General features: G+C 40.1%; 1 protein-coding gene across 2 annotated transcripts in view; it reads right to left on the reverse strand.

Annotated features, from left to right (window-relative positions):
* The window catches only part of LOC128697405 (LAMP family protein lmp-1-like), a 344488-nt gene that overhangs the window by 650 nt on the left and 316338 nt on the right, over nucleotides 1-27500 (reverse strand). For both annotated transcript variants that reach the window (XM_070094195.1, XM_070094196.1), the window contains 3 exons: nucleotides 15371-15593; nucleotides 12889-13098; nucleotides 1-708 (listed from right to left, as the gene is read on the reverse strand). The exon at nucleotides 1-708 is cut by the window's left edge and continues 650 nt beyond it. In XM_070094195.1, coding sequence (XP_069950296.1) covers nucleotides 569-708; nucleotides 12889-13098; nucleotides 15371-15593 — 573 coding nt within the window. In that variant the 3' untranslated portion in view covers nucleotides 1-568. The remainder of the gene's footprint in view (nucleotides 709-12888; nucleotides 13099-15370; nucleotides 15594-27500) is intronic.

Below are 27500 nucleotides of genomic sequence, written 5' to 3' on the forward strand. Positions count from 1 at the left end.
ATTTCTCCTTGCACCATTTTTTTTCTTTATCATTTGTTAGTGAATCAAAGCCAAAATTACTATCTTAAATCATTCATAGGGAAATAGAAAATGGCACAAGCTCAAAATTAAAAATGGCTGACATGTTAATTGGAAAATAGAGAATCAGATCTAACATTAAATACAAAGTATCCTTTAATACAGAATGACTAATATAAAAATATCACTCAATGGTTGGGGGGAACAATTTTTGAACTAATTTATTTACAAGAATCCATACTTGCAGTAGTACAAGTTCTCAATTTATACTTTCACCCTAGCATTTATCTATACCACAACCTGTGCTTTGTCTAGACTAGACATCACTAAATGCCTACACTGAAGTTATATTTAGTTCAGAAAATTTAGATTTAACAGCTTTCATTATTAACAGCTTTTTTCACATTTACAAACTATCAGCAGCAGCAACTTAATTTAACTGAATAATGTTCAAGGTCAAATTAACCACTATCACAGGAAGTTGCCCACAATGTATTTACAACATTAAATGGCCAATTTTCTTTTTACCCAACTCAGAACTTCATTTCCCCTAGACAGACTGGTAAGCACCAGAGCGTCGACGGCGGCCAACCAAATATGCAATTAACACTATTACTACTAATCCAGCAAGAGCACATCCAACAGCAATTGGAACAACGTCTGAAGTCTTGTCAGCATCGCAGTGAACAGCTGGAAACAAAAGTGAATTGTGGAATTTTTAGTATTTAAAGGTTGTCCTTAAATCTAAATAGGTAGTACTTCTGTGTAAAATACTTACTTATTTCAAAAGAAATTTTTTAATTTGGTAATTATAAATAGTAAATCCTTACAAGATGGACCCAAGCCATTTTAGAAAATATTAGAAAATCAGTTTGTAATTATAATTTTCATTCAAGTTAGTGGGGAAGGGTAATTACTGGACGTTCATTGTAAATCTTCAGACTAAGGTAGGAGGATTAGTAGTATGTAGCTGTAAGAAGTTTCAACTAACTTGGAGACCTTGTAATTAGTGCTAATCTTATCTATACATAGCATCAATACATTGACAAAAATGTCTGTCCCAAGACCAAAGTGCTTGAACATTCTAAAGTCAGAATTAGAAATTTCTGCCAGTGTCAAATTAAACAATCAGCATGATTTAACTATCTTGAAGAAACCAAAGATTGAAAGTTTTCAATGCTCTCTGGATAATTCAGTTAACAATAAGCTTCCATCATGAAAACACTTGAAGGAAAAAAAAAATCTATGCACGAGGTAAGCCAGACTAGTCATTCCATTTGTAATTGGAAAAGCCACATGTTTTAAAGGATTGCATGGAAGTAGCCAATCTTTTACTATGCATGGAAGAAAAGTCGGTTGATATTTCACTTTCCCCATAGTATCCCTCAACATTCCATACCAGCTGAGACTCTTGAACTTTTTAGAAAAGCTGTTACTTGATAATGCACCTGCTCACCCAAGTGATTAAAAAAGTAATGATGGTAGAATTAAGGCTTATGTTTCTGCCCAACAACATGGTAAGGCCAAGTGGGAGGTGTGTCTGACTGGGCTACAAGGGCAGGGACTCCCCAGGTTAGTCTTCAGATAACCTCTTGTTTGGAAGGGAAGAAGGGGAGGGGGAGCTTAACACTGAAAATATTAGCTTACAGTGGGGTAGAATAATTCAAAACCTGAAGCCAAAATGTTTACCCTTAACCCTTTCAGTGTTGGTCCTGTTATATCGTGGCTTTGAAGCCAGTGTCAGTCCCACAGCATATCATGAGCTCAGCTCGCTTATAAGCTGCGAGTGGTAAATCTGGGCATACATACAAGAGAATGGGTCTATGTGGCAAGTGTGAACCATATAAATGATGCTGCAGCACACGGTGCATACTGAGAAAAACTGCAACCATGTTTTTGGTTTAAAACAGTGACTTTGCAATGCATTTTTGTATGATTTTTATGGTTGTATTCCCAGTCTCACTTTACAGAATAGAAGATTACAGAAAGTGATTAGTTTCAGGACAAAGTAGCTCAAAGTAGCAAAGGTGTGTGATTTTTGTTGATATTCCAGAGTACACAAATGAAGTCACTTGTACAATATGAATCCAACTGGCCAGTCCAATATGCATTTAGGAATGCACCAAAATAGAATTACATATTACAACAATGCAGTAGTCTGCATTATTTTTTTTTTTTTTTTTTTTTGTGTGTGAATTCAAAATGAAAACCAAGCATAATATAAGAGGGGTCTGGAGACGCTACTAAGGAACAAAAATGTGGATTTGGTTCCAGGAATGTAAACTGTTTATTCTAGACCCTATTTTCAAATTGGCAATTGAATTGTGAAACTGGACAACTTACCAATTTCTGATCACTATTGGGTGGTTTAACCCTTTGACTGTCGAGACTCCAAATCCAGTGTGCACACGAATGTGTGAGGTGGGAGGGGGGGGGGGGTGATTTCTTATGAAATGATAATCTTTCCCAGACAGTAATGATGCCAAAAGTAAAAAATTTGATGGAAAAACCTTACGGAATTACACTCGCGAAGTTAGCGATATACAGTGGACCCTCAGGTAACTGTCATGAGATAACTAAAAAAAAAATTTGGATACAGACACGTCTGCGTCAAAATATTGGCTTTTACCAAAAAAGAACTGTTAAAGGATATTCGTTCCAAATGTGCCCACGCAGCCTGAGCCGCCCGGCCACTCCATGTACAGCCAGTGTGCCATTGTTTACAAGCCAGCAAGGATGATTCCAAGCGTATATGCGATACTTTTGTATTTTTCCTTTGTTTTTAGTGCTTGTAACTGCTAAATAAGCCACCATGGGCCCAAAGAAAGTAGTGCCAGCCCTGTGGTAAAGAGCGAGAAATGCTATTGAATTGAAGAAAGATCGCAAAATATGAAAGTGGAGTGCTCGTCCGAGTTGGCCAGGTTATATAAACCCCATTCAACCATTGCTATAATCTTGGGCCCCCCCCCAAAAAAAAGGCAACCAAGGAAGTTTTTGTGAAAGGTGCAAGTATGCTTACAAAACAGATTGCAAATACTCGTAGATGTGGAGTGTGTTGTTGGTGTGGATCAACGAGAAAATCAGGAGATAGCGTTTCTCAGTCAATAATATGTGAATAGGCAAGGCAGTTGCATGCAAATCTAGTTAAGAAAATGCCTCCAAATAGGGCTCATTGATGAATTTAAGGCCAGCAAAGGCTGGTTTGAGAGATTAAGAATTGTAGTGGTATACACTGTATGATAAGGCATGGTGAAGCTGCCAGTTCTGACAAAAGTGGCTGAAAAATGTACAGGACTTTAAGGGGTACACAGGCTGAAAAATTAAAACCCCCAACAAGTGTTCAATTGTGATGAAACAGGCCTGTTTTGGAATAAAATGCCAAACAGGACCTACATTACTCAGGAGAAAAAGGCACTCCTAGGACAAGCCTATGAAAGAGTATCCTCAGCTGCATAAACCTTATAGGTAAGGCTTGGGAAGGAGTGACTTGCAGGACTTTGAACTCTGCTTGGAGAAAATTGTGGGCAGAATGTGTACAAGAGGGATTTTGAAGGGTTTGGGGCTAACCCTGGGGAAGTCCACGGAGTTGGAGGTTAGTGGTGAGGATGTGGAAGAGTTGGTGGAGGATGAAGAGCTAACCACTACAGAGCTGTAAGAGCTTGAGGTGCAACAACAGACCACAGCTCAGGAATTTCCTTCAGAGGGAGAGAGAGAGAGGGAGGAAGTTACCTTCGTCAAAAATTAAGGACATTTGTACAATGTGGACAAAGGTGCAAGCATTTATGGATGAACATTACCGACACAGCTGTTGCAGGCCGTATTGGCAACATGTACAATGACAATATTGCATCCCATTTTTAGGGAAATCTTAAAAGAGACCATTAACACGTCTCGACAGATTTTTGGTTCAACAAGAGTCCAGTGACTCAAGTTGGTCATAGTGGCATTAAAATACAAAGAAGGGAGGTAACCCCAGAAAAGGCCTAGTTACCTAAAGTATTGATAGAAGGGGATTCCCCTTCCAAACAATTGTAAACTCCTCTGCCCTCCTCCCACCTCATCACTCCTCGACGAAAGCAAGTGTTTCCTGTATAGGGAAACTATTTCGTGTAAAAAAAATTCTAATATTTTTGGGTGTCTGGAACAGATTAATTGGATTTCCATTATTTCTCACAAGGAAAATTAATTTGGATAACAAAAAAAAATCTGTTCAATACAAGCTCTCTGGAACTGATTAATGTCATTACCAGAGGGTCCACTGTATATGCACCTGCGATTTCATCCTATTTTCGGCCAATTCCATTGTTCCAGTCTATCAAACTCTGCTATTTCTTTAGAACTCTTTGTTCTATCGATTGAGTACAAGAAACCCCCTATTTATTGATTTTAACTACCCATTAGGGGTCAGAAATTGACAATTTGGCCAATTTCACAAATTAACCCTTTGAGGGTTTTCGTCGTACTAGTACGTCTTACGCGTAGGGGTTTTTGACGTACTAGTACTCATAAATTCTAGCGGCCTCCAAATCTAGTGGGAGAAAGCTGGTAGGCCTTCATATGAAGGAATGGGTCTATGTGGTCAGTGTGCACAGTCTAAAAAAAATCCTACAGCACACAGTGTGGTACTTATTGTTGTATTCTAGTTTTCTTGGTCTCATTTTATAGAATGGAAGACATATTACAGAAATTGAGATGATTTTGACTGGTTTTACAAAGAAAGGTGCCTTGAAATTGAGCTCAAAGTAGCAGAAATGTTCGATTTTTACCAAACTTCAAAAGTAAACAAATCGTGCCAAGCGTGCAATACACGTCAACTGGTGAGTCTAATATTCTTTCACAAGTGCACCAATAATATTTATACCATTTTTTACACTAATGCAGTAGTCTGCATAACAGTAAATCTTATATTTTTTGTGAAAATAAAAATTCAAAGTGGAAAGCAAAAGAATATAAGAGGGGCCTTGAGACGTGACTAATGACTAGAGGAAATGTCATTTTAGTGCCAGGAATGTCTCTTTTATTCTGGACCCTATTCGGAAATTGGCATCTTTTGAAATTTGTGTGAAATTGGCAAAATTGCTAAATTCTGACCACTGTACTGGATAGTTGAATTTCATAAATGAGTAGTTTCTTGCACCCATTCGATAGAAAAAATGGAGTTCTAGCGAAATATTCATGTTTTTTGTCGACTAGTACAGTGAAATTGGCCAAAAATGGGGCTCAAAGTGGGCAAAATCGCCGATGCGTAAACATCGCCGAGACCGCTAACTTTGCGAGAGCATAATTCCGTAAGTTTTCTATCAAATTTCAAACTTTTGGTGTCTTTATGATCGGGAAAAGATTCTCTATCTTTTCATAAGAGAAAATAATTTTTGTTTTTTTAAAATTTGGCCGACCCTGTGAACGAGTTTCGGAGAGGGCCTGTCGACCCTCAAAGGGTTAAAAAATGCCAATTTCAAAATAGGGTCCAGAATAAATAATGCAGATATTCCTGGCACTAAAATAACACTGTTCATTAGTCAGATCTCCAGGCCCCTCTTACATTCTTTATCTCCATTTTGAATTTTTAGTCACAAAAAATTCAAGATTTACTGTTATGCAGACTAATGCATTATTGTAATAATTGTCTAATAATGTCAACCCATTCGTGACTATTAGAATGGCTAGTTGGACACTTATTGAACGGCGAAGTCATTTAACTCTTGAACATCGGCAAAAATCAAACATTTCCGCTACTTTGAGATAAACTTGAAGGTACTTTTCACCACAAAACCAGTCATCTTTCTGTAATACGTCTTGCATTCTGTCAAATTAGACAAAGAAAACTAGAATACAACTATAGATACCATACAAAAATACCCCTCGGTCAGTGTTTTAATCCAAAAATGCAACAGTTTTTTTTTCTCATTATGCACTGCATGCTGCAGGATTTTTCTTATGCATGTGGGGCTACAGTTCTCTCCTGATCGATTTGAAGCCGCTAGTATCGATAGAAGCAATACTAGTGAAATAACGAGTTTAGTTGATTGGAACAACTGAATTGGCCAAAAATAGATCATAAAGTGGGCAAAACTGCCAATGCATAAATATTGCCAAGACCACTAACTTTGCAAGAGCATAATTCCACAAGTTTTCCATCAAATTTCATATTTTTGGTTTCTTTACTTTCAGTAAAAAGATTCTCATTTCCGGATTTTTTTTTTTTTTTTTTTTTTTTTTTTTAAACCTTTCAGGGTCCGTCCCGTAGATCTACGGCTGGTCGGTGAGTGTCCAAACTGTAGATCTACGCCAAAATTCTAGCGCCGTCAAATTTAGCGCGAAAGCGCTCATAGGCCTACATATGAGAGAATGGGTCTGCGCCGTGGGTGTGCGCCGTAAACAAAAAATCTAGGCGCCTGCATAGCATTGTGGGAACGCCGGCTCAGTCACCCTTGTTCACCATGTCTCGTCGCAAGTCAGCTCTCACTCCCCGGAAAATTGGGACTCTCCTCTTCCTGTCTGATAGTTCTGACACTGATGGAAGTGGAAATGAAGACTAATTCTACGGCTTTGATAAGTTAGTGACCGAAAATAATGACCAGGATATCGATAATAGTGCAGAAAACCCCGACGATCCTCGACCTTCTACCTCTGGTGTGGGCACTTGTGACTCACGGTCGGGTGTTCCTAAACGTAAGAGAAAACTAATATTTTCCCGTGGCCTGGCCTCTGACTTCAGTAATGACGATGATTCTGACGTGGATTGTGATTTTATTGCGCTCGACGATCATTCGAGTAGTGATAGTGAGGAAACATTCACCAGTGAAGCGTCGGTATGTTCGCCGCCGCATGCGCTCGGGTAGTGTACCCTATGCTGTGCCCAGGGGACGGAGTTCATCCCGGAGTACATCCCGTGGCCCTACACCCGTTTTAGGTAGTGATAGTGAGGATGATGTGGCTACACTTGGCATGGATGGGCCACAGACATCAGTGGATGGTGTTAGTGGGGCTGGTGGTGGTAGTGGCACCGCCATGCGTGACTCGCTGTGCCACGCGGGAACCCACGCTGCTGACTCGTCAGTTCAAGGACAAAGCGGAGCGTCGCCCGCCACAACCACCCGTACAACCAGCCTATGATGTCCAGTATCCACCAGCAAACCGTATCTGGGATTGGCAGCAAAATCCCAATTTTGTTCCCAGCCCTCACCACTTTGATGACTCGCAAAGTGGAATTCTACCTACCTGTCCCCTTGGAACCACGGCCAATGAACTGGAATTCTTCGAATTATTCTTTGACCAGCCATTGATGGAAATTATTGTCAGGGAAAGTAATAAGTATTTTCAGTACACCATGGCAAATACGATCTTATCACCACAGTCAAGACTACACAGGTGGAAAGAGACGACTGTTGCAGAAATGTATTTGCTTTTTGCAACAATAATGCTTATGCCTCACGTCTATAAGCATAATATAAAAGCATACTGGTCCACAGATCGGCTAATTTGTACCCCATCCTTCAGTGAAATAATACCAGTGAACAGGTTTATCTTACTGTTACGTATGTTGCACTTCTCTGACAAAACCAGGCCTGACAGAAGTGACAGGTTATACAAGATTAGAAATGTTTTCATGTATCTCAAACAAAAGTTCAGGATATACTTTTATCCATTCAAGAATCTTGTAATTGACGAGTCTTTGATTTTGTTCAAAGGTAGACTGTCATTCAAGCAGTATATACCGAGCAAGAGGAACCGCTTTGGTATAAAATTGTTTGTACTCTGTGATTGTGACAGTGGCCTGGTGTTGGATATTGTTGTATACACGGGTAGTAAAACATTGAAAGATACCAAGATGTTATTGGGTATATCAGGTGACGTAGTGAGAAACATGATGGCACCTTATCTTGGCAAGGGCCATACATTATATACCGATAACTGGTACACAAGCCCATTACTCAGTGATTTCATGCGAGTGAACAAGACAGATGTGTGTGGCACAGTGCGTTCTAATCGTAAACATATGCCCAGGCTCAACGCAGGTGTTTGTGGTGATGACGTGCAGGCGTTTACTGCCAATGACATCATGGCATTACGGTGGCATGACAAACGAGATGTCACATTGTTGACAACCATTCACCGTAATGAAATGCAAGACAGTGGCAAAGTTGATCGAGTGACTAATGAACGTATTCGAAAACCAGTGACAGTGATTGATTATACACAAAACATGCGCTTGGTTGACAAGTGTGACATGCAGATTGGTTTTGTTGACTGTGTTCGTAAGAGTTACAAGTGGTACATGAAACTTTTCTTCCATCTCATGGACATTTCAATGCTGAATGCATATAATATGTACCAAATAAAGACTGGTAACAGACCACCGTATGGTGAATTTTGTTTGTCTGTTGTCAGACAACTCATAATGAAGTACCAGGTAACAACACCTGCAATACAACATGGTCCTCGAATTCATCACAATATACCCAAGCGTTTGAGAAGAGAAGGTGATCATTTCATAATACAGCTTCCTTCAACTCAAAAGAAATTTGCTCAGAAGAGATGCATTGTCTGTGCACAAACAAAACGACGGCAACAAAGACGCAAAGACACTCGGTTTATATGTGAGGAATGTAAGGTGCCTCTGTGCATGGTGCCTTGTTTCAAGGAGTTCCACAAGCTCCAGCAGTTCTAAAACCATGTCCAGTGATTGTAAATATGTAAATATATGATAGAACATTAGTATTATACAATATTTGTGCATGTTTATTGTAATAAACAACAGTGGTAAACAATAATATGATAATAACTTTAGTGCGGTTATTGTGTTCAATACAGTGAGTTTATATATATACATTATATACAGTATTGGTCTCTCAGGCCCCAAATGTTAGTAGGAATAGAAAAAAATTGGAAAAGAAAAGAAAAAACAACTAAAACAAAATAATATAATACGCGTATGTGGAATTCGTCGATTCTAATTTTTTTTGTTTTATTACCTTCACAAAAATATGCTCTTTAATTCTGTAAGAAAATTTTTTTTTTTTTTTCAAAATTTCTTGGACACTGGTGCGTGACTTCAGATTTTGGCCTTGGACCCTGAAAGGGTTAAATTCTTTGACCCTGGGAGCAAGTTTGTGAGCAGGGGTTGTGAATGTCGTAAGCCCATTTATTTACTTTTCCCAGGTTACAGGTCCTCACATCTACCCAGACAACCCATTTTATTAAGACTATGCCAGTTTAGTTGAAAGATTGCAATACACAAGGATAACTAGCAAATCAGATTTATGCTAGGCATAAAGGACATGTGCAATTAATAAAATATTTCATTGCAGCAACATTGCATTCTCCAGGAGCTTTGTTCATCCAATTTGGAAACTGCCACAATAAAATGTCACATTAGATTTAGTTAGTCTATCCAGCATTCTGATCTGTTACAAGTGGTGCAATAAGTCAACTTGTTAGATGCGAGTTGGCCTATCATGACTTCAGCTTAACTGGCATTTCAAGCAATGACAACTTCTGTAACAATTTATTTTGGACATAAGAGACCACAAACCTTAAGTAATTCCTATGAAGAAAATTCATCCCTTTAAAGAAAAGCTATTACACACCTGCCCTTTATGAAAGATACATCACCCATTAATGCCAAGAGATAACAGTTCTTAGTCAGGCAAGCATCGTCTTTAGAAAGTGGCACCCTCCCATGCAAGACCCTTGCCCACAAGTACAATACATTCAAACCACACCAATGTTAAGATGACTAGTATCAGGGAATGGGGTATACTGCAAGCATTATGAAAGTGAAATCAGACCCCACCAATCAGAAGGCAGCAGAACCTCTGCAATGTGAGCAAGTGACTGCTGCAACAGCACACATCTTTGAAGTGCTCATCCCACACTCATTCTTTAACCAGTCAAGGTATTTAATCTCCCAGGAGGAATCAATGAGCAACCAAGGTATCACTGAAGCATTTTTTCTTTGCTCCAAGCAATGAAGTAAACTGATTTGAGAAGCATTTTGTCATGCAAAATCATGCTGAGATCTGGGGAGGGGATGTGGCTGAGGTAAAAAGGGAACAGCAAAGGTATAACTATGTAGACAAAAAATACTGGCACAGATGTGTAGCTGAACTAGCCTTTATTTGGCAATTTTGGTCTAAAAGCATTTACTGGATTTCTATAACAGCCATAAAGATGTCCAAATAGAGGCCTCTTTCTGCTAAAATGCATCTTCCTAGTCAAATACCCCAACTAGCTCCAACAGCATTAAAAATTTAAAGATTTTAAAGCCAAGGTACCTACAAGGACCATTTCATAAATTCTCTACACTCACCTGCACACAAGTTAAAAGGGGTAGGAGCACCTGCAAGTAGGTGGGCAAAGGGGGCAAGATACATGCACCCAATCAAAGTAGAGAAGGACTGATTTTTTTTAAAGCCTACGTTCATGTCAGAGAAGTTCACTTTCAAAGATAACAATGTGTCCACCACATTAAGGAAATGATAGGATGGATACCGAGAATTCAAAACTAGATATGCTAAGCCAATTATTATTCTCTTCAAGTCACTCTTTAGGCTGTAGTACTGTACACTAATGGCCCATTTCAAGGCAGGCAAAACGGTAGACCGGGAGACAACAGAACTTGCGTAATGTACAATTACAATAATACACCTCAATTACTAGGAACAGTTCAAGTCCCTTTATGTGTACTCCTTGGAATACAGGCAAGATACATTGTATGCACTTGGAAAATCCTAGGACTAGTCCCAAATCTGCACACTAAAAATCACTGCAAAAGAAAGACTAGGCAGGAGGTGCAACATCTCCCTCTCCTCCCCCTCAATGAAAAGCAGAGGTGCCATCAATACATTAAGAACAAACTGACGAATTGCCTCCCAGCATACATAAAGGGAATTACCAAAAGACTCCTGGTTGTCTTCATGAGAAAGCTGAACAGGCAAAGTTTACCTGGCCAGCCAGGCTGTGGTTCATAACTGGTTTGTGTGGCCATCAGTAATAGCCTGGCTGATCAGGCCCTGATCCACCACCTGGTCCATGACCAGGCTGCATGGTGCAGACACCAGAACAACCAGAAGGTTTATCCAAACGCCCCCCCCCCCCCCCCCACACACACACACACACCAACACTTCTGCTGTCTCCCACCAAGGCAGGGTAATCCAAAAATTAAAAATGCTTTCATCATCCTTCAACACTTTCATACATTATACAATCTGAACTCCAAGACCTCATAATAGAAACTTTCAAACACTATAGGCATTCCAGTCAGCTGCATACTGCAAGCTGCCAAAGTTGAAATGCATGAAGTGCAAATTCCCTACAGACAAAAACCATTATGCAGCCAAAAATGCCATAGCTGTGGGCAAACAGTTAAGATGAGTTCTATCAGCTACATGTAAAGTCTGAATACATTCAAGAGTGCTCAACACCTATGGGTCACAGTCAAGCAAGAGGATGTAGCATCCTCTCCTAAGCCTCAACTGTTAAAGTAATGCAACAATACCTAATTAGGACACGGACGGACGGACACACACACACACACACACACGGACACACACACACACACACGGACACACACACGGACACACACACACACGGACGGACACACACACGGACGGACACACACACGGACGGACACACACACGGACGGACACACACACGGACGGACACACACACGGACGGACACACACACGGACGGACACACACACGGACGGACACACACACGGACGGACACACACACGGACGGACACACACACGGACGGACACACACACGGACGGACACACACACGGACGGACACACACACGGACGGACACACACACGGACGGACACACACGGACGGACACACACGGACGGACACACACGGACGGACACACACGGACGGACACACACGGACGGACACACACGGACGGACACACACGGACGGACACACACGGACGGACACACACACACACACACGGACGGACACACACGGACACACACACAGTCATTCTGGCAACCACCCTGTACAGCAAGTCCCCCCCACCCTTCCTCACACTGGTGGGAGGAAGAAAGCAGGTACATCTTGTAGCAAGAGTAGTTCCTCGTCAAAAAAGTAGACGAGAAACGCCACAGTGTAAAGCCAAATCCATAATTAGTGGATGGGATCCAGAAAGTACCACCATGTCAGACTAATATGGCCATAAAGCTTTCAGTATAGAACTCTGCTCTGCTACCTTTTATCACTAAATGCTTCCCTTTTGTGTAGGCATGAATTACTTCACTGAAGTTGATGACATTTTTAAAAGCTGTACTGTAAATACATTTTTAGGAAGGAGGGAAGGGAGGGAGGGGAGGGCAGGGAGAGCAAAGCTGTGGTGCTCACATTGGACTATTTGGCCAACACTGACAACCAGGTCAATCATGCCAGCAACTCTGGCCTTCATTAAGACTATGCCATGGAAGCAGCAATCTCCCCCCCCCCACCCCTGGAAAAAAAAAGACTAGGTAGGTAAACCCTGAATTTGCAAAGCTTTCCCAAAAATTGGTGAAAAAACAAAGTAGATACATATACAGCACCAACCATTCACTAATTAAAGCCATCTAACCTAGCACAGAAGTACATAATACTTTTCTCACTCCCATTTACTATCTCGTGATAGCTGATTTTGTGGGGGTTATCTAACCCATTAGCCCAGCCTCTGGCTGTTCAACCAGGTCACTGTTGTAAACAGCCAAATTATAAATTTAAATATTTTCTCCCCCCCCCCCCATTTAAAATTTTAGCGTTTATACAATAGTTAAATTCTTTGGAAATTTAATTTGCTTTAAGAGTACAAAGTTCATGGCATGCACTGGAATCAATCTAGGTACCCAAACAAAGCAACATACTTACAATCTACGAAGTCTGGCTCGTTTGGAATTTCATTAAATGCCTGAATGTGGATTCCATCCAACGAAGACGACAATGGCAAGGTGTATGCTTCAGTTCCCAAGGTTCCAGTTATGTTTGAAGTTGATAAAGTTGAGTGGCAGGTAAAGCTATGATTTACTGCCACAGTAATGGGTTCGAGACCAAAATAGACCACCAAATGCAATTTTTTTCCTGAGAAAATATGAATAGTTATAAAACAAATTCTTAAGCAACAGCAATAAGGACAACTACACAGCTATGGGCATTTAGATGTTCAGAAATCGCTTTCAATAATAAAAAAAAAATTTAAGTATTGTGCACACAAAGGCAGGTCTGCAAAGATTTGTCACTGAAAATGAATGTTAAGCTTCAACTTGTTTATGTAAAATAGGTAATACTGTACTTCACAAATTAACATTTGAAATAGTGAAGTTTAGAATTCAAGTTTCCTAGCCAGCTGATATTATACTACCATGCAGTAATACATTCCTAATGTCATCAAACATTCATGAGGATTATGCTGAAAGTCATCCAATTAGCAGACAGCAATTCACATTGTCAGTAAGAAATTTTTATCTCAATTTTTAACATTCCTTAATTAAAAGCACAGAGCTTCAATGCAATTCCCTTGTAAATATGCTATTAAATGTGGGCACAAGAAATGCCATGTGCTGCTTACATGTAGTATAATGTTAGGGCCAGGTTAAAATATAAATGGATACAACTCAAAAATACTACACCAAAATACATCCAGGATGTACAAGAGTCATCTCAACTACCGTACTATAGAAAAAATTTGTACTTTATGACATGCCACATTTTCAGCACACTATGCTTTGTACATAGTTCTGCAAGTGGCTACCTGCATGCCCAAATGCTGTACTGTGTATATCCTGCATTGACTTGCTAAATGCTTAATATTTAAAATTTTTCTATCTAGAATTCTGAAAGTTTTCCTACACACATTTTTCCATTCTCAAAGGAAACTTTCTGCCTTGCACCACCCATTTTTAAATGAAAATGAAGGTAGCTAAACTACCTTAGTCTACTTCTTAACCCTTTGACTGTCGCAACCCCAAATCCTGAGGGGTCTCCTATTGTTGAAAAATTGGAGAAAAAAAATTCTTATGAAATGATAGAGAATCTTTTCCCAATGGTAATGACACCAAAGGAACTAAAGTTGATGGAAAACTTACGGAATTACGCTATCGTGAAGTTAGCGACCTCGGCAATATTTACGAATCTCCCACTGAGCCCTATTTTCGTCTAATTCCATTGTTCCAACTGACCAAACTCGTAGCTATTTCTTTAGAACTACATTTGTTCTATCGACAGAGTACAAGAAACTGCCCATTTACCGATTTCAGTTACCCAATAACCTGGTCAGAAATTTGCAATTTGGCCAATTTCACAAATTAAAAAAATATGCCAATTTCAAAATTGGGTCCAGAATGAATAATGAATTCCTGACTAAAATAACATTTTGTTCATGAATCATGTCTCCATGCTGATATTACTCTTGCTTTCTATTTTGAATTTTTATTCAAACAAAAAATTAGAAGATTTACTGTTATGCAGACTACTGCAATATTGTAATAATTTTATAAATAATGTCAACCCATTCAATGACTGCACATTAGAATGACTTGGACATTTATTGGACTGACATTTGTTTACTTTTGAACATCGGCAAAAATCAAACATTTCCCCTACTTAGAGCTCCATTTTAAGGCTCTTTTCATAGTAAAACCAATCAAAATCACCTACTTTTATATGTTTTCCATTCTATCAAACGAGATCAGGAAAACGAGAATACGATCATAAATACTATACAAAAATACACCACAAAGTTGACATTTTAATCCGAAAACACAGAGTTTTTCTTTTCCTCATGCACAGTGTGCTGCAGGATTTTTTTTTTTTTATATGGTGCACACCGACCACAGATCCATTCTCTCACATGTGGGCCTATCAGCTTTCTCCTACTCTATTTCAAGCCGCTAGAATTTTCGAGTATATACATGTCAAACACGGTGGCTCATAAGATATATATGACAAACAGTCAAAGGGTTAAAAGGTGATCAAATGAAATCTTGAACTTCAAATATTAAAAATTACTTTACACAACAGCAAAAGCTTACAATTTCATCAGAAAGTTTGACCTAATAGCTAATGTCATACACATGCATTTCCAGTACCAGTGCAGTATCACCCTCCATAATCTAGGTTTTCAACACTGCCTTCCACTAGTTATGCAGTTATTGTCTTGCACTATCAAATATTTAAATTATCAATTTTCAACCATGTTAGAAAAATTAGTAGTCTATCAACTAAGTACATGTACTTCAAACTTTTGATACCAATTATCTTAACTTTTAATACACGATAGATTATGCTAGCAGGTAGAGTATGCCCTAAAGAAAAAAGGAAACAATGAAAACAGTCAATCTTTAAATTAACTTACCACCAACATCAGAGTGTGGGAAAGTTTTGTTGTCCAGGTAGAGATCAGCAGTAAATGAAGAAACAAACCAATTATCACTGGTCTTGCTGAAAGTCATTGTAGTATTTGAAGTCTCTCCTTCATTCCAGAATATGGTTATTGATTGTGTATCATCAGCACCCTTGCATGTGCCACTTGTTTTAGCTCCATGTTCAGGAACCTTCACTGTAGCCTCCTTAGTCTCCTGTACAAATTTTAAACTACAGTTTAGTAACTTCAAAATGTTATGAAATCAATGGAAATTTTAATGAAAAATTAAGGCTACTATGGTACTAATTTTTATTATAAAGTATGCACTAGTAAAGTGTTGCAATGTAATTTCATTTCACCCTTTAGAATGAGCAAGAAAAAGTTGCTACAAAGAAACACATACAGCCAAATTAAAAAGTAAATACAAACACCCAAGTATAGTGCCTAATGCTAGTTATGACCGTTAAAACCACTGAACTGTATATACCCCTACAGACAACATTTATAAAAAATTCAACTTAGTGAAAAAGTTATCAACAGTCAGTTGCATGCATTAGGCATATGAGCACCTGCAAGCAGGTGGATAACAGCTACTAAGTACTATACCTCTAGTCTATACCTTCATGGGGAACTGACTTACATGGATCTATAACTTCCTGACATAGAACACAAGAGTACAGTAATAGTAAACAGTCAAGTCCAAGGCAGCTACAGCAAAAAGCTGTTCCACAAGGCACAGTACATACTCCCATCCTATTCCTCATATCAGACAGATGCAAGCCATAGTTCAGCGTCTTCCTTTGTGGATGACGCTGAAATTGCCCTGACTGTCCTCCATCGAAGACATCGCAAGACTGAGCAGACATCGACCAAATCATCAAATGGGCTACTCAAAATATGAAGTTCAATGAAGAGAAATTTCAACTACTCATACACATGGAACAGTTAGGCATCTATTTTGAAACGTTTCGCCTACGCAGTAGGCTTCTTCAGTCGAGTACAGAAAAGTTGATAGAAGCAGAAGATACTTGAAGACGATGTAATCAGTCCATCACCCTTAAAGTTTTGAGGTGGTCAGTCCCTCAGTCTGGAGAAGAGTATTGTTCCCTAGTCTGAAACAATATGGAGTTGAAGTGACAGGGTGGAGCCTTATATACCGCCAAGAGGCAAGATGTAGGCCACTAGTAGAGGAAAGAATGAAGTCGTTGGGAGGTCATGTCCCTCTCAAATCCAGCCATTCTCACTAGTAGTAGTAGTCCAAGTTGATTTCAGGTCTGGTACAGACCTAGCATCTGCTAGGAAATGATAGGATGGATAATGAGAACCTTCCAAACTAGGGACACCAAGCCCATGATTCTCATCAGATCGCTTCTCTCTAGGCTGGAATACTGCTGTACACTAATTGCCCCCTTCAAGGCAGGTGAAATTGCTGACCTGGAGAGAGTACAAAACTTTCACGGCACATGTAAGTACGGTAAGGCACCCAAATTACTGGGAATAGTTTGAGTACCTTTATTTGTATTCCCTGGAATGCAGGAAAGAGATGCATGATAATATACACCTGGAGAATCCTAGAGGGATTAGTACCAAAGTTGCATACGAAAATCACTCCCTATGAGAGCAAAAGACTTGGCAAGAGATACAACATTGCCCCAGTGAAAAGCAGGGAAGCCAAGAGTACACTTACAGAACAATAAGTGTCAGGGGCCCCAAGACTGCTCAACTGCCTCCCAGCATACGTAAGGGGGATTACCAATAGACCCCTGGCTGTCTTTAAGAAGGCATTGGACAGGCACCTGAAGTCGGTACTTGACCAGCCGGGCTGTGGTTTATACGTCAGTTTGCATGCAGCCAGCAGTAACGGCCTGGTTGATCAAACCCTGATCCACCACAAGGCCTGGTCTCAGACCGAGCTGTGGGGGCATTGGCCCCCAAAACCCTGTCAAGGTATAACCAAGTCCAGTGTTAACTGTCTAAGAACCCAGCTTCAAACTACATGCACTTCAGTTGCTGCACAATCAAAAGGTATCCCCATAACTCCAGCCCCTTGTACTTCAAAGAATGTTGCCTAAATTCATTACAGTTAAATTTTAGCATTGAAAATAATTAAATAAGAATAAACTAAGATAATAACCTGGAATCTAGGTAGGTGGGTAGACAGCAACCGCCCAGGGAGGTACTACCGTCCTGCCAAGTGAGTAAAACTAAACTAAAGCCTGTAATTGTTTTACATGATGGTAGGATTGCTGGTGTCCTTTTTTCTGTCTCAAAAATGCAAGATTTTCAGGCAAGTCCTGCTACTTCTACTTAGGTCACACTACACATACATGTACAAACATTTATACACACCCTCTGGGTTTTCTCCTATATTCTTTCTAGTACTTTTTCTTTTATTTCCTCTGATCTCCATGGGGAAGTGGAACAGAATTCTTCCTCCATAAGCCATGAGTGTTGTAAGAGACTAAAATGCCAGGAGCAAGGGGCTAGTAACCCCTTCTGTATATATTACTTAATGTAAAAGGAGAAACTTTTGTTTTTCCTTCTGGGCCACCCTGCTTCAGTGGGATACAGCCAGTTTGTTGAAAGAACAGCCTGGAAAATACTCCACTTTCAAGAAAGGGGCAAAATAGCACCTGCATACTCCAAAACCAATTCAAACCTTCCTCTAAGACTTCTACAGCTAATCTAATGGCTTTCTGTAGTGCGTACGTGTACGTACACGTACACACGTACACACACACGCACGTACACACACACGCACGTACACACACGCACGTACACACACGCACGTACACACACGCACGTACACACACGCACGTACACACACGCACGTACACACACGCACGTACACACACGCACGTACACACACGCACGTACACACGCACGTACACACACACACGTACACACACACACGTACACACACACACGTACACACACACACGTACACACACACACGTACACACACACACGTACACACACACACGTACACACACACACGTACACACACACACGTACACACACACACGTACACACACACACGTACACACACACACGTACACACACACACGAACACACACACACCTACACACACACACGTACACACACACACGTACACACACACACGTACACACACACACGTACACACACACACGTACACACACACACGTACACACACACACGTACACACACACACGTACACACGTACACACACACACGTACACACACACGTACACACGTACACACACGTACACACGTACACACACACGTACACACACACACGTACACACACACACGTACACACACATGTACACACATACCACGTACACACACACACGTACACACACACACGTACACACACACGTACACACACACACGTACACACACACACGTACACACACACACGTACACACACACACGTACACACACACGTACACACACACACGTACACACACACACGTACACACACACACACGTACACACACGTACACACACACACGTACACACACACACGTACACACGTACACACACACACACGTACACACACACACACGTACACACACACACACGTACACACACACACACGTACACACACACACACGTACACACACACACACGTACACACACACACGTACACACACACGTACACACACACACGTACACACACACACGTACACACACACACGTACACACACACACGTACACACACACACGTACACACACACACGTACACACACACACGTACACACACACACGTACACACACACACGTACACACACACACGTACACACACACACGTACACACACACACGTACACACACACACGTACACACACACACGTACACACACACACGTACACACACACACGTACACACACACACGTACACACACACACGTACACACACACACACGTACACACACACACACGTACACACACACGTACACACACACGTACACACACACACGTACACACACACACGTACACACACACACGTACACACGTACACAGTTTGAAGCCCCTCAGAAGGTGCCTTAAAGTTAAGCTAATTTGGACTACATGTACTGAAAAAAAAAATCCATCTCTTATAAAACCGACAAATTGGCAACTACAGCCAGAAGTTAAAACCTTCCTCTAGTTACACTAGCATTTAAGGCTAAGCCAATGAAACTTCAGTTCCTGCAATTTTTTAAAAATTGACATCTTATAAAAATACTTTCAAATCCAAAAACCTACGAATCTCAAACTACCAATAAAAGTAACGTCAACCACAAGAGGCATTTGCCCATTATCACAGGTCAACAGCTAATTTATCAACTTCAGAAACTGGTACCTATACAGCCTAAATCTAAAAGTAATCTTCAAGATGCACAAGCCATTAACCCTTTGAGGGTTTTCGTCGTACTAGTACGTTTTACGCGTAGGGGTTTTTGACGTACTAGTACTCAAATTCTAGCGGCCTCAAATCTAGTGGGAGAAAGCTGGTAGGCCTTCATATGAAAGAATGGGTCTATGTGGTCAGTGTGCACAGTCTAAAAAAAATCCTGCAGCACACAGTGCATAATGAGAAAAAAAAAAACTTTGACCATTTTTTTTTTTAATAAATCAGCGACTTTGCAGTGTATTTTCGTATGGTATTTATTGTTGTATTCTAGTTTTCTTGGTCTCATTTTATAGAATGGAAGACATATTACAGAAATTGAGATGATTTTGACTGGTTTTACAAAGAAAGGTGCCTTGAAATTGAGCTCAAAGTAGCAGAAATGTTCGATTTTTACCAAACTTCAAAAGTAAACAAATCGTGCCAAGCGTGCAATACACGTCAACTGGTGAGTCTAATATTCTTTCACAAGTGCACCAATAATATTTATACCATTTTTTACACTAATGCAGTAGTCTGCATAACGGTAAATCTTATATTTTTTGTGAAAATAAAAATTCAAAGTGGAAAGCAAAAGAATATAAGAGGGGACTTGAGACATGACTAATGACTAGAGGAAATGTCATTTTAGTGCCAGGAATGTCTTTCTTGTTTATTCTGGACCCTATTCCGAAATTGGCATCTTTTGAAATTTGTGTGAAATTGGCAAAATTGCTAAATTCTGACCACTGTACTGGATAGTTGAATTTCATAAATGAGTGGTTTCTTGCATCCATTCGATAGAAAAAATGGAGTTCTAGCGAAATATTCATGTTTTTTGTCGACTAGTACAGTGAAATTGGCCGAAAATGGGGCTCAAAGTGGGCAAAATCGCCGATGCGTAAACATCGCTGAGACCGCTAACTTTGCGAGAGCATAATTCCGTAAGTTTTCTATCAAATTTCAAACTTTTGGTGTCTTTATGATCGGGAAAAGATTCTCTATCTTTTCACAAGAGAAAATAATTTTTTTTTTTTTAAATTTGGCCGACCCTGAGAACTAGTTTCGGAGAGGGCCTGTCGACCCTCAAAGGGTTAAAGACTAGAGCCACTCAGAAGGCATCTCAAAGTCACAGTTAGATGTTTGCCTAACCTATAGGCACAACCTACTTCCACCTGTGGAAGTAGGTTGTAGGCAACACCACCTACAACTGATTTGCCTTTCTTGTCTTCACATATGCTGCACTCTTTTCAAGACAGACTGCTCAAGCTCCAAACTGAGCGACTAATTACCACTCCACTATATTGGACTGAGGAAGCCACTAGTTTGCAAAATGTTTCCACAAAGATACCAAGGAGTTTTAAGTCTTCAACCTGTGTTCTTTGAACCAATTACCTTTTTTTTTTTTTTGCACTGCAGCACTAAGGGTTAAATATTTAATTTCCAAAGACATTCCTGGAGTTGCAAATATACTAAAACCCCAGTAATAATCAGCTTCAACCTTCCACTGTGGCAGGTGGTATAAACCTTGGTAATAAATACCGACCAAGTTGGTTTAGAAAGACACGTAAGCAAACACTGACATATTTATTAGAAAACGTTTCGGTCCTGGGACCTTGATCACTTCTAACAGAGGTAGAAAGACATTATATATATAGGCGGAGAGCGAGGTGTGACGCACGTGACCTGAGGAATGTCATAAGAACATAAGAATGAAGGAACACTGTAGAAGGCCTACTGGCCCATGCGAGGCAGGTCCTTATCAAAACAACCGCTACCTATGATGAGGACGGGTAGACGATGAAATCGTGTGACTCCTGTGTTGGGTTGGTGCTGCTTCTTAAGTATCGTGTATGCCAGTGTTTTTGAAATTTCAAAAACATTGGCATACACGATACTTAAGAAGCAGCACCAACCCAACACAGGAGTCACACGATTTCATCGTCTACCCGTCCTCATCATAGGTAGCGGTTGTTTTGATAAGGACCTGCCTCACATGGGCCAGGCCTTCTACAGTGTTCCTCCATTCTTATGTTCTTATGACATTCCTCAGGTCACGTGTGTCACACCTCACTCCACCTATATATATAATGTCTTTCTACCTCTGTTGGAAGTGATCAAGGTCCCAGGACCGAAACGTTTTCTAGTAAATATGTCAAGTGTTTGCTTATGTGTCTTTCTAAACCAACTGTGGCAGGTAAACTGCAGGACTATCCTGCTATCTCCAAGAAAAGCAAGCAATCACCAATGTCAAAGTCTGGAAAACAGACTACCTGAAATAAATACAGAATGAATCGGTCTATGCCCAAGATGGCATTAGTATGAACATGACAATCTGGGATGTCATTCATGATGCCAACATACAGTCGGCCAAAATTCCTAGAGAAACCAACCTTTCATCTCCTGTCCAACAGGTCCCACATTGGATGGGAGCATTTAAGTCATCCAGGAAAGAATGGGCAAGGCAGCTGCAACTTGGTCAGAAAGAACAGTGAAGTCAAACCCAACCTAGAGGGATGCACAAGTAGCAGTCTTATTCCCCCCTGCAACCTCACTTATTACTACAGAAGAGGAGCAACAGCAAGGGCAGAGATTTCCCCAAACCATTTGTCAAATGCACCAGGTGGGGGTTCAGTGAAAGCAAACCTGTAACTTAGGACAAGCATTGCCCAGTTTGGTCTCCTACAAACAGAACTGATAAAAATATCTTCCCTCCCTCCCCCCCAAAAAAAAAAGAAAAAGGGAAAGGGAAGGGGGAAGGAAGAGGCAATAAATGCATAAAAAAAATAGGGCCTAATGCAGCAACAGTTAAAGTCAAATTAAAAAGATGACACTCAAAAATAGAACTAATGTAATTTCTTTTGAACAAATCAAAGGATGAAAGAAGCCTGGCAATCAAGGCAAATGCATATTCCACATTTATAAACAAATCCCAAAATTTCAAGGAAAGTGAATGGGGTGTGCACAGTTTCTGCAAACCTAAAAATTCCTGCAAATTATACTACACCATCTGGTCATTGACTGGGCAGCAGGGACATTTCCCTTCCCTTCCCTTCCCTTCCCTCCCCTCCCCTTCCCTCCCCGCCCCTTTCCCCCTCCCCTCCGCTCCCCTCCCTTTCCCTCCCCTTCCCTCCCCTCCCCTCCCCTCCCCTCCCCTCCCCTTCCCTCCCCTCCCCTCCCCTCCCCTCCCCTAGAATGCCATGTATACTCCAGGTATATCAAATATATAGGCAATGTTATGCTAAAAATTAAACGTTTATAAACCACAACTCTTAAAACAGCTACTACACACAAGAGTTTAAAAAAAAAAAACAAAAAAATGATTTACCAATTTTAAAGATTTAATGCTGCCAGATGCTAAAAATCACAAGTCTACCAAGTCAGACTTTTCACCTCCAAACTTTCACCATATCCAGTATTTTATCAGCCTGTATTCAATTAAAGAAACCTGTCACCAGGGCTGGCCTTAAGCCAACTGCTCCCAATTGGGCCCCACACCCTGCGCTAGAGTAATTTACTCTCGGCATGTCAAGTACAACACGAAAAAAATATTTTTCAATAAATCATTTTGGTCACTAAAGCAAGTGGCATTGAGAACACTTTTCAGAGGTGATATACAAATTTTTTTTGTTACTTGTAGGCTCATATCTATGCAATTTTATATTTAAATGTGGCTTACATCTGTTTGGTCTATTAACTTGCATGCATTTTTTAAGCACGCTTTGCTTTCCATATATGGGGCCCACCAATATTGTTTCCCTATAAGCACCCAGAAGTCAGTACTACAATTCAGGGGGGGGGGGGAGATCCAAAACAGGCACCAAGCATTTCAGTCACTAAAGTAACCTTTTTCATTAATCCTCAGCCCCCCACCCCCACCCACCATATGACATTTAACAAGTTTTACACTTTCAATAAAATAGTGGAACCTCTGGTCATGATTAATCCATTCCAAAATTTTGGTTACGATCCAAACCTAATTTCTTCACTGGATTTTAAGTACAATTAATTTGTTCCAGACCCCTATGAACTATTTTTTTTTAAGGTTTTTAAGCACAAAAGTAGTTAATTATACCATAGAATTCACAGTATAATAGTAACCTAAGTGCAAAAACCTCGAATAACGCAGAGAAAACCTTGAACGGAGAAAGCTAACAATGCACGAGGGTTCCAGACCTCTAATGAACAGTTCACTTTTTTTTTTTCTTTTTTTTTTTAACGAGTTTTAAGCACAAAAATCAGTGAAAAATCCTTAACCTTTTCAGGGTCCACAGGCCCTCTCAGGGTCTCTGAAATTTCAAAAAAAAAAAAAAAAAATTCTTATGAAAAGAATCTTTTCCCGATCATGACGACACAAAAAGTATGAAATTTGATGGAAAAACTTACGAAATTATGCTCTCGCAAAGTTACCGGTCTTGACGATGTTTACGCATTGGCAATTTTGCCCACTGAGCCCTATTTTCAGCCAATTCCAGTGCACTAGTCTACAAAAATCATACCCATTTTGCTAGAACCTCTTTTCTATCGAATGAGTACAAGAAACCACCCATTTACCGATTTCAACTATCCAATACTGTGGTCAGAATTTAGCAATTTTGCCAATTTCCAAATAGGGTCCAGAATAAACACATTCCTGGTACTAAAATAACACTTCCTCTGTTCATTAGTCACATCCCCATGCCCTCTTACATTCTTTTGCTTTCCATTTTGAATTTTTATTCCAAAAAAAAAAAAATACTGTTATGCAGACTACTGCATTAGTGTAGAAATGGTGTAAATAATATCAGCACACTTGTGAAAGAATATTAGACTCGCCAGTTGACGTGTATTGGACGCTTAGCATGATTTACTTGCTTTTGAAGTTTGGTAAAAATAGAACATTTCTGCTACTTTGAGCTCAATTTCAAGGTACTTTCCATTATAAAACCAGTCAAAATCATCTCAATTTCTGTAATGTCTTCCATTCTATCAAATGAGACCAGGAAAACTAGAGTACAATAATAAATACCATACGAAAATACAGTGCAAATTCAGTTTTAATCCAAAAACAGTGTCAAAGTTTTTTCTCATTACGCACTGCTGCAGGATTTTTTCTTTTTTTTTTTTTTTTTTATACCGCACACTGACCACAGACCCATTCTTTCATATGTAGGCCTACCAGCTTTCACTAGATTTGAAGGCACTAGAATTTATGAGTACTAGTACGTCAAGGACCCTGGCACGTAAGCCATACTAGTACAGCCGAAACCCTGAAAGGGTTAATTACAGTGGTCTCTTAATTATCGTCCTTAATCCGTTCCTGGAAGTGGGACTATTATCGAAATAGACTTTTCGAATCAATTTTCCCCATAAGAAATAATGTAAATCCAATTAATTCGTTCCAGACACCTAGAAGTATCAACAATTTTTTTTACCTAAAAGATTTACATGCACAAAAGAATGAACATTCAACATGACAGTTACCTTTATTGAAGGCTGTTGTTGATGAATGGAAGACAGGGAGGAGAGAGGGCAGAGTGGTTATTGTTTGGAAGGGGAATCCCCCTCCATAAGGACTCTAGGTCACTTCAGGGGTCACTTCCCTAGCATAAACAGATTTACATGCAGAAAAAAATTCCAAATAAAAGTAAAGCACTAATAAAATGTATAAATGAACATTGGTACTAGGGGTAGTTGAGTGGAACGGTCTGCCTAGTAGGGTGATCGAAGCTAAAACATTGGGTAGTTTCAAATTTAGGTTGGATAAATACACGAGTGAGGGGTTGGATTTGAGTCGGACTTGCACCCGAGCTTACTGCTTGGGTAGCATTTGTTCCGTTAGTGGGTTGGATTTGTGAAGGACCGGCCTAGTATGGGCCAGCAGGCCTGTTCCAACTTAAGTTCTTATTTAACAACACTTATCAGTAGGGTGATCGAGGCTAGGACCTTGGGTAGCTTTAAGAAGAGATTGGACAAATATACGAGTTGGAGGAGTAGAGTTTGATTTGTGTCATTGGGTACGGGAGTAAATTCTTGGGTAGCTGTGGGCAGAGGTCATTTTGATAAGGACCTGCCTTGTATGGGCCAGTAGACCTGCAGTGTTCTTCCATTATGTTCTTAGTGGGAAGGATTGTAAAGGACCTGCCTAGTATGGGCCAGCAGGCCTACTGCAGTGTACCTCCTTTCTTATGTTCTTACTGGCGATTTGTTTGTGCGAGGGAGGGATGGCAAGTTAACTGTTGGAGAATATGACACTAATAATGCTTATTTATCTATCACAATTCAACTAATATGACATAATAAACAATATTAATAACAAACATGGAATATAAGAACATAAGAATGTAGGAACACTGCAGAAGGCCTACTGGCCCATACAAGGCAGGTCCTTATCAAAACGACCTCTACCTAAAGCTACCCAAGAAATAACTCCCGTACCCCATGACACCAATCAAACCCAGCCCCTCCCACTCATATTTGTCCAGTCTTCTTAAAGCTACCCAAGGTCCTAGCCTCTATCACCCCACTGGGAAGACTCTTCCACGCATCTACAACTCTGTTAGAAAACCAGTACTTACCTATGTCCTTTCTAAATCTAAATTTATCCAACTTATATCCATTATTTCTGGTTCTTACCGGGTTTGACACCCTCAGTACTTTATTAATCTCTCCCTTGTTTATGCCTGTCATCCACTTACACACTTCAATGATATCTCCCTTCATTCTATGCCTCTCCAGAGTGGAGATTTAAGGCTTTAAGTATCTTCATACAGGAGGTTCCTTACACAGTAAATCATTTTAGTCATTCTTCTCTGTATGTTCTCTAATGTGCAAGAAAGGTATAAAATACCGACACTATGAAAGTAAAGACATGTGCAACATCTGGAAATCTTTAACTTGGAAGTTTCGCCATCCAGTGGCTTTATCAATACAAATTCTAGGACATGATTGGAAGACTGTAGAAATATATAAACGATGCTGTGAACACTATCTCCTAGGCTGAGGGACTGATTACCTCAACTTTTGTATATATTTCTACAGTCTTCCAATTATGTCCTAGAATTTGTATTGATAAAGCCACTGGATGGCGAAACGTCTACGTTAAAGATTTCCAGATGTTGCATGTGTCTTTACTTTCATGTTCTCTAATGAGTCTATATCCATCCTGTAGTAAGGGGACCAAAACTGAGCAGCATAATCTAAATGAGGCCTCACTAGTGATGTATAGAGCTGAACATGAAAATGGTATAAAATACCGACAGGTTGTTAGGCAAGACACATGCAACAGTTAGGTATCTTTATTTCAATCTGTCAGACACTGCAACACAAGGATATCTTGGTACAGACCTACAATCAACTTAGACAACCTCTACTAGTGAGAACGGCTGGATTTGAGAGGGACCTGACCTCCCAAGTGGGGGAAAACTGGTGTGGAATGTGAAAATTGGCGCGGCTGTTTGTTCAGCAAGCACCCGATTGCTTTCATGATCAGATGTAAAAATTTGGCACTTTTTTTGGTCGTGAACTGATCTGTTCGTGCTTGAAAGCTTTGTGGCCAGAGGGTCCACTGTATAAGTAATGACTGATCATTATTTAGGCCATCCCAATTACTTGAACACCTATAAAACCCCACAAGTGGAGAAAAAAAAATATGATAGTTCTATGAACAAGTGCTACCAGCCTCTAAAAGCTTTCATTTCCTTCTAATCTCCAAACTGCGAATTCTCTGCATTACATGTCACACACTGCCCTCAGACACTACATATCCACTGCCTTCAAGCTCCTCA

The sequence above is a fragment of the Cherax quadricarinatus genome, chromosome 44, assembly GCF_038502225.1.
Source record: "Cherax quadricarinatus isolate ZL_2023a chromosome 44, ASM3850222v1, whole genome shotgun sequence".
Classification (NCBI taxonomy): Eukaryota; Metazoa; Arthropoda; class Malacostraca; order Decapoda; family Parastacidae; genus Cherax; species Cherax quadricarinatus.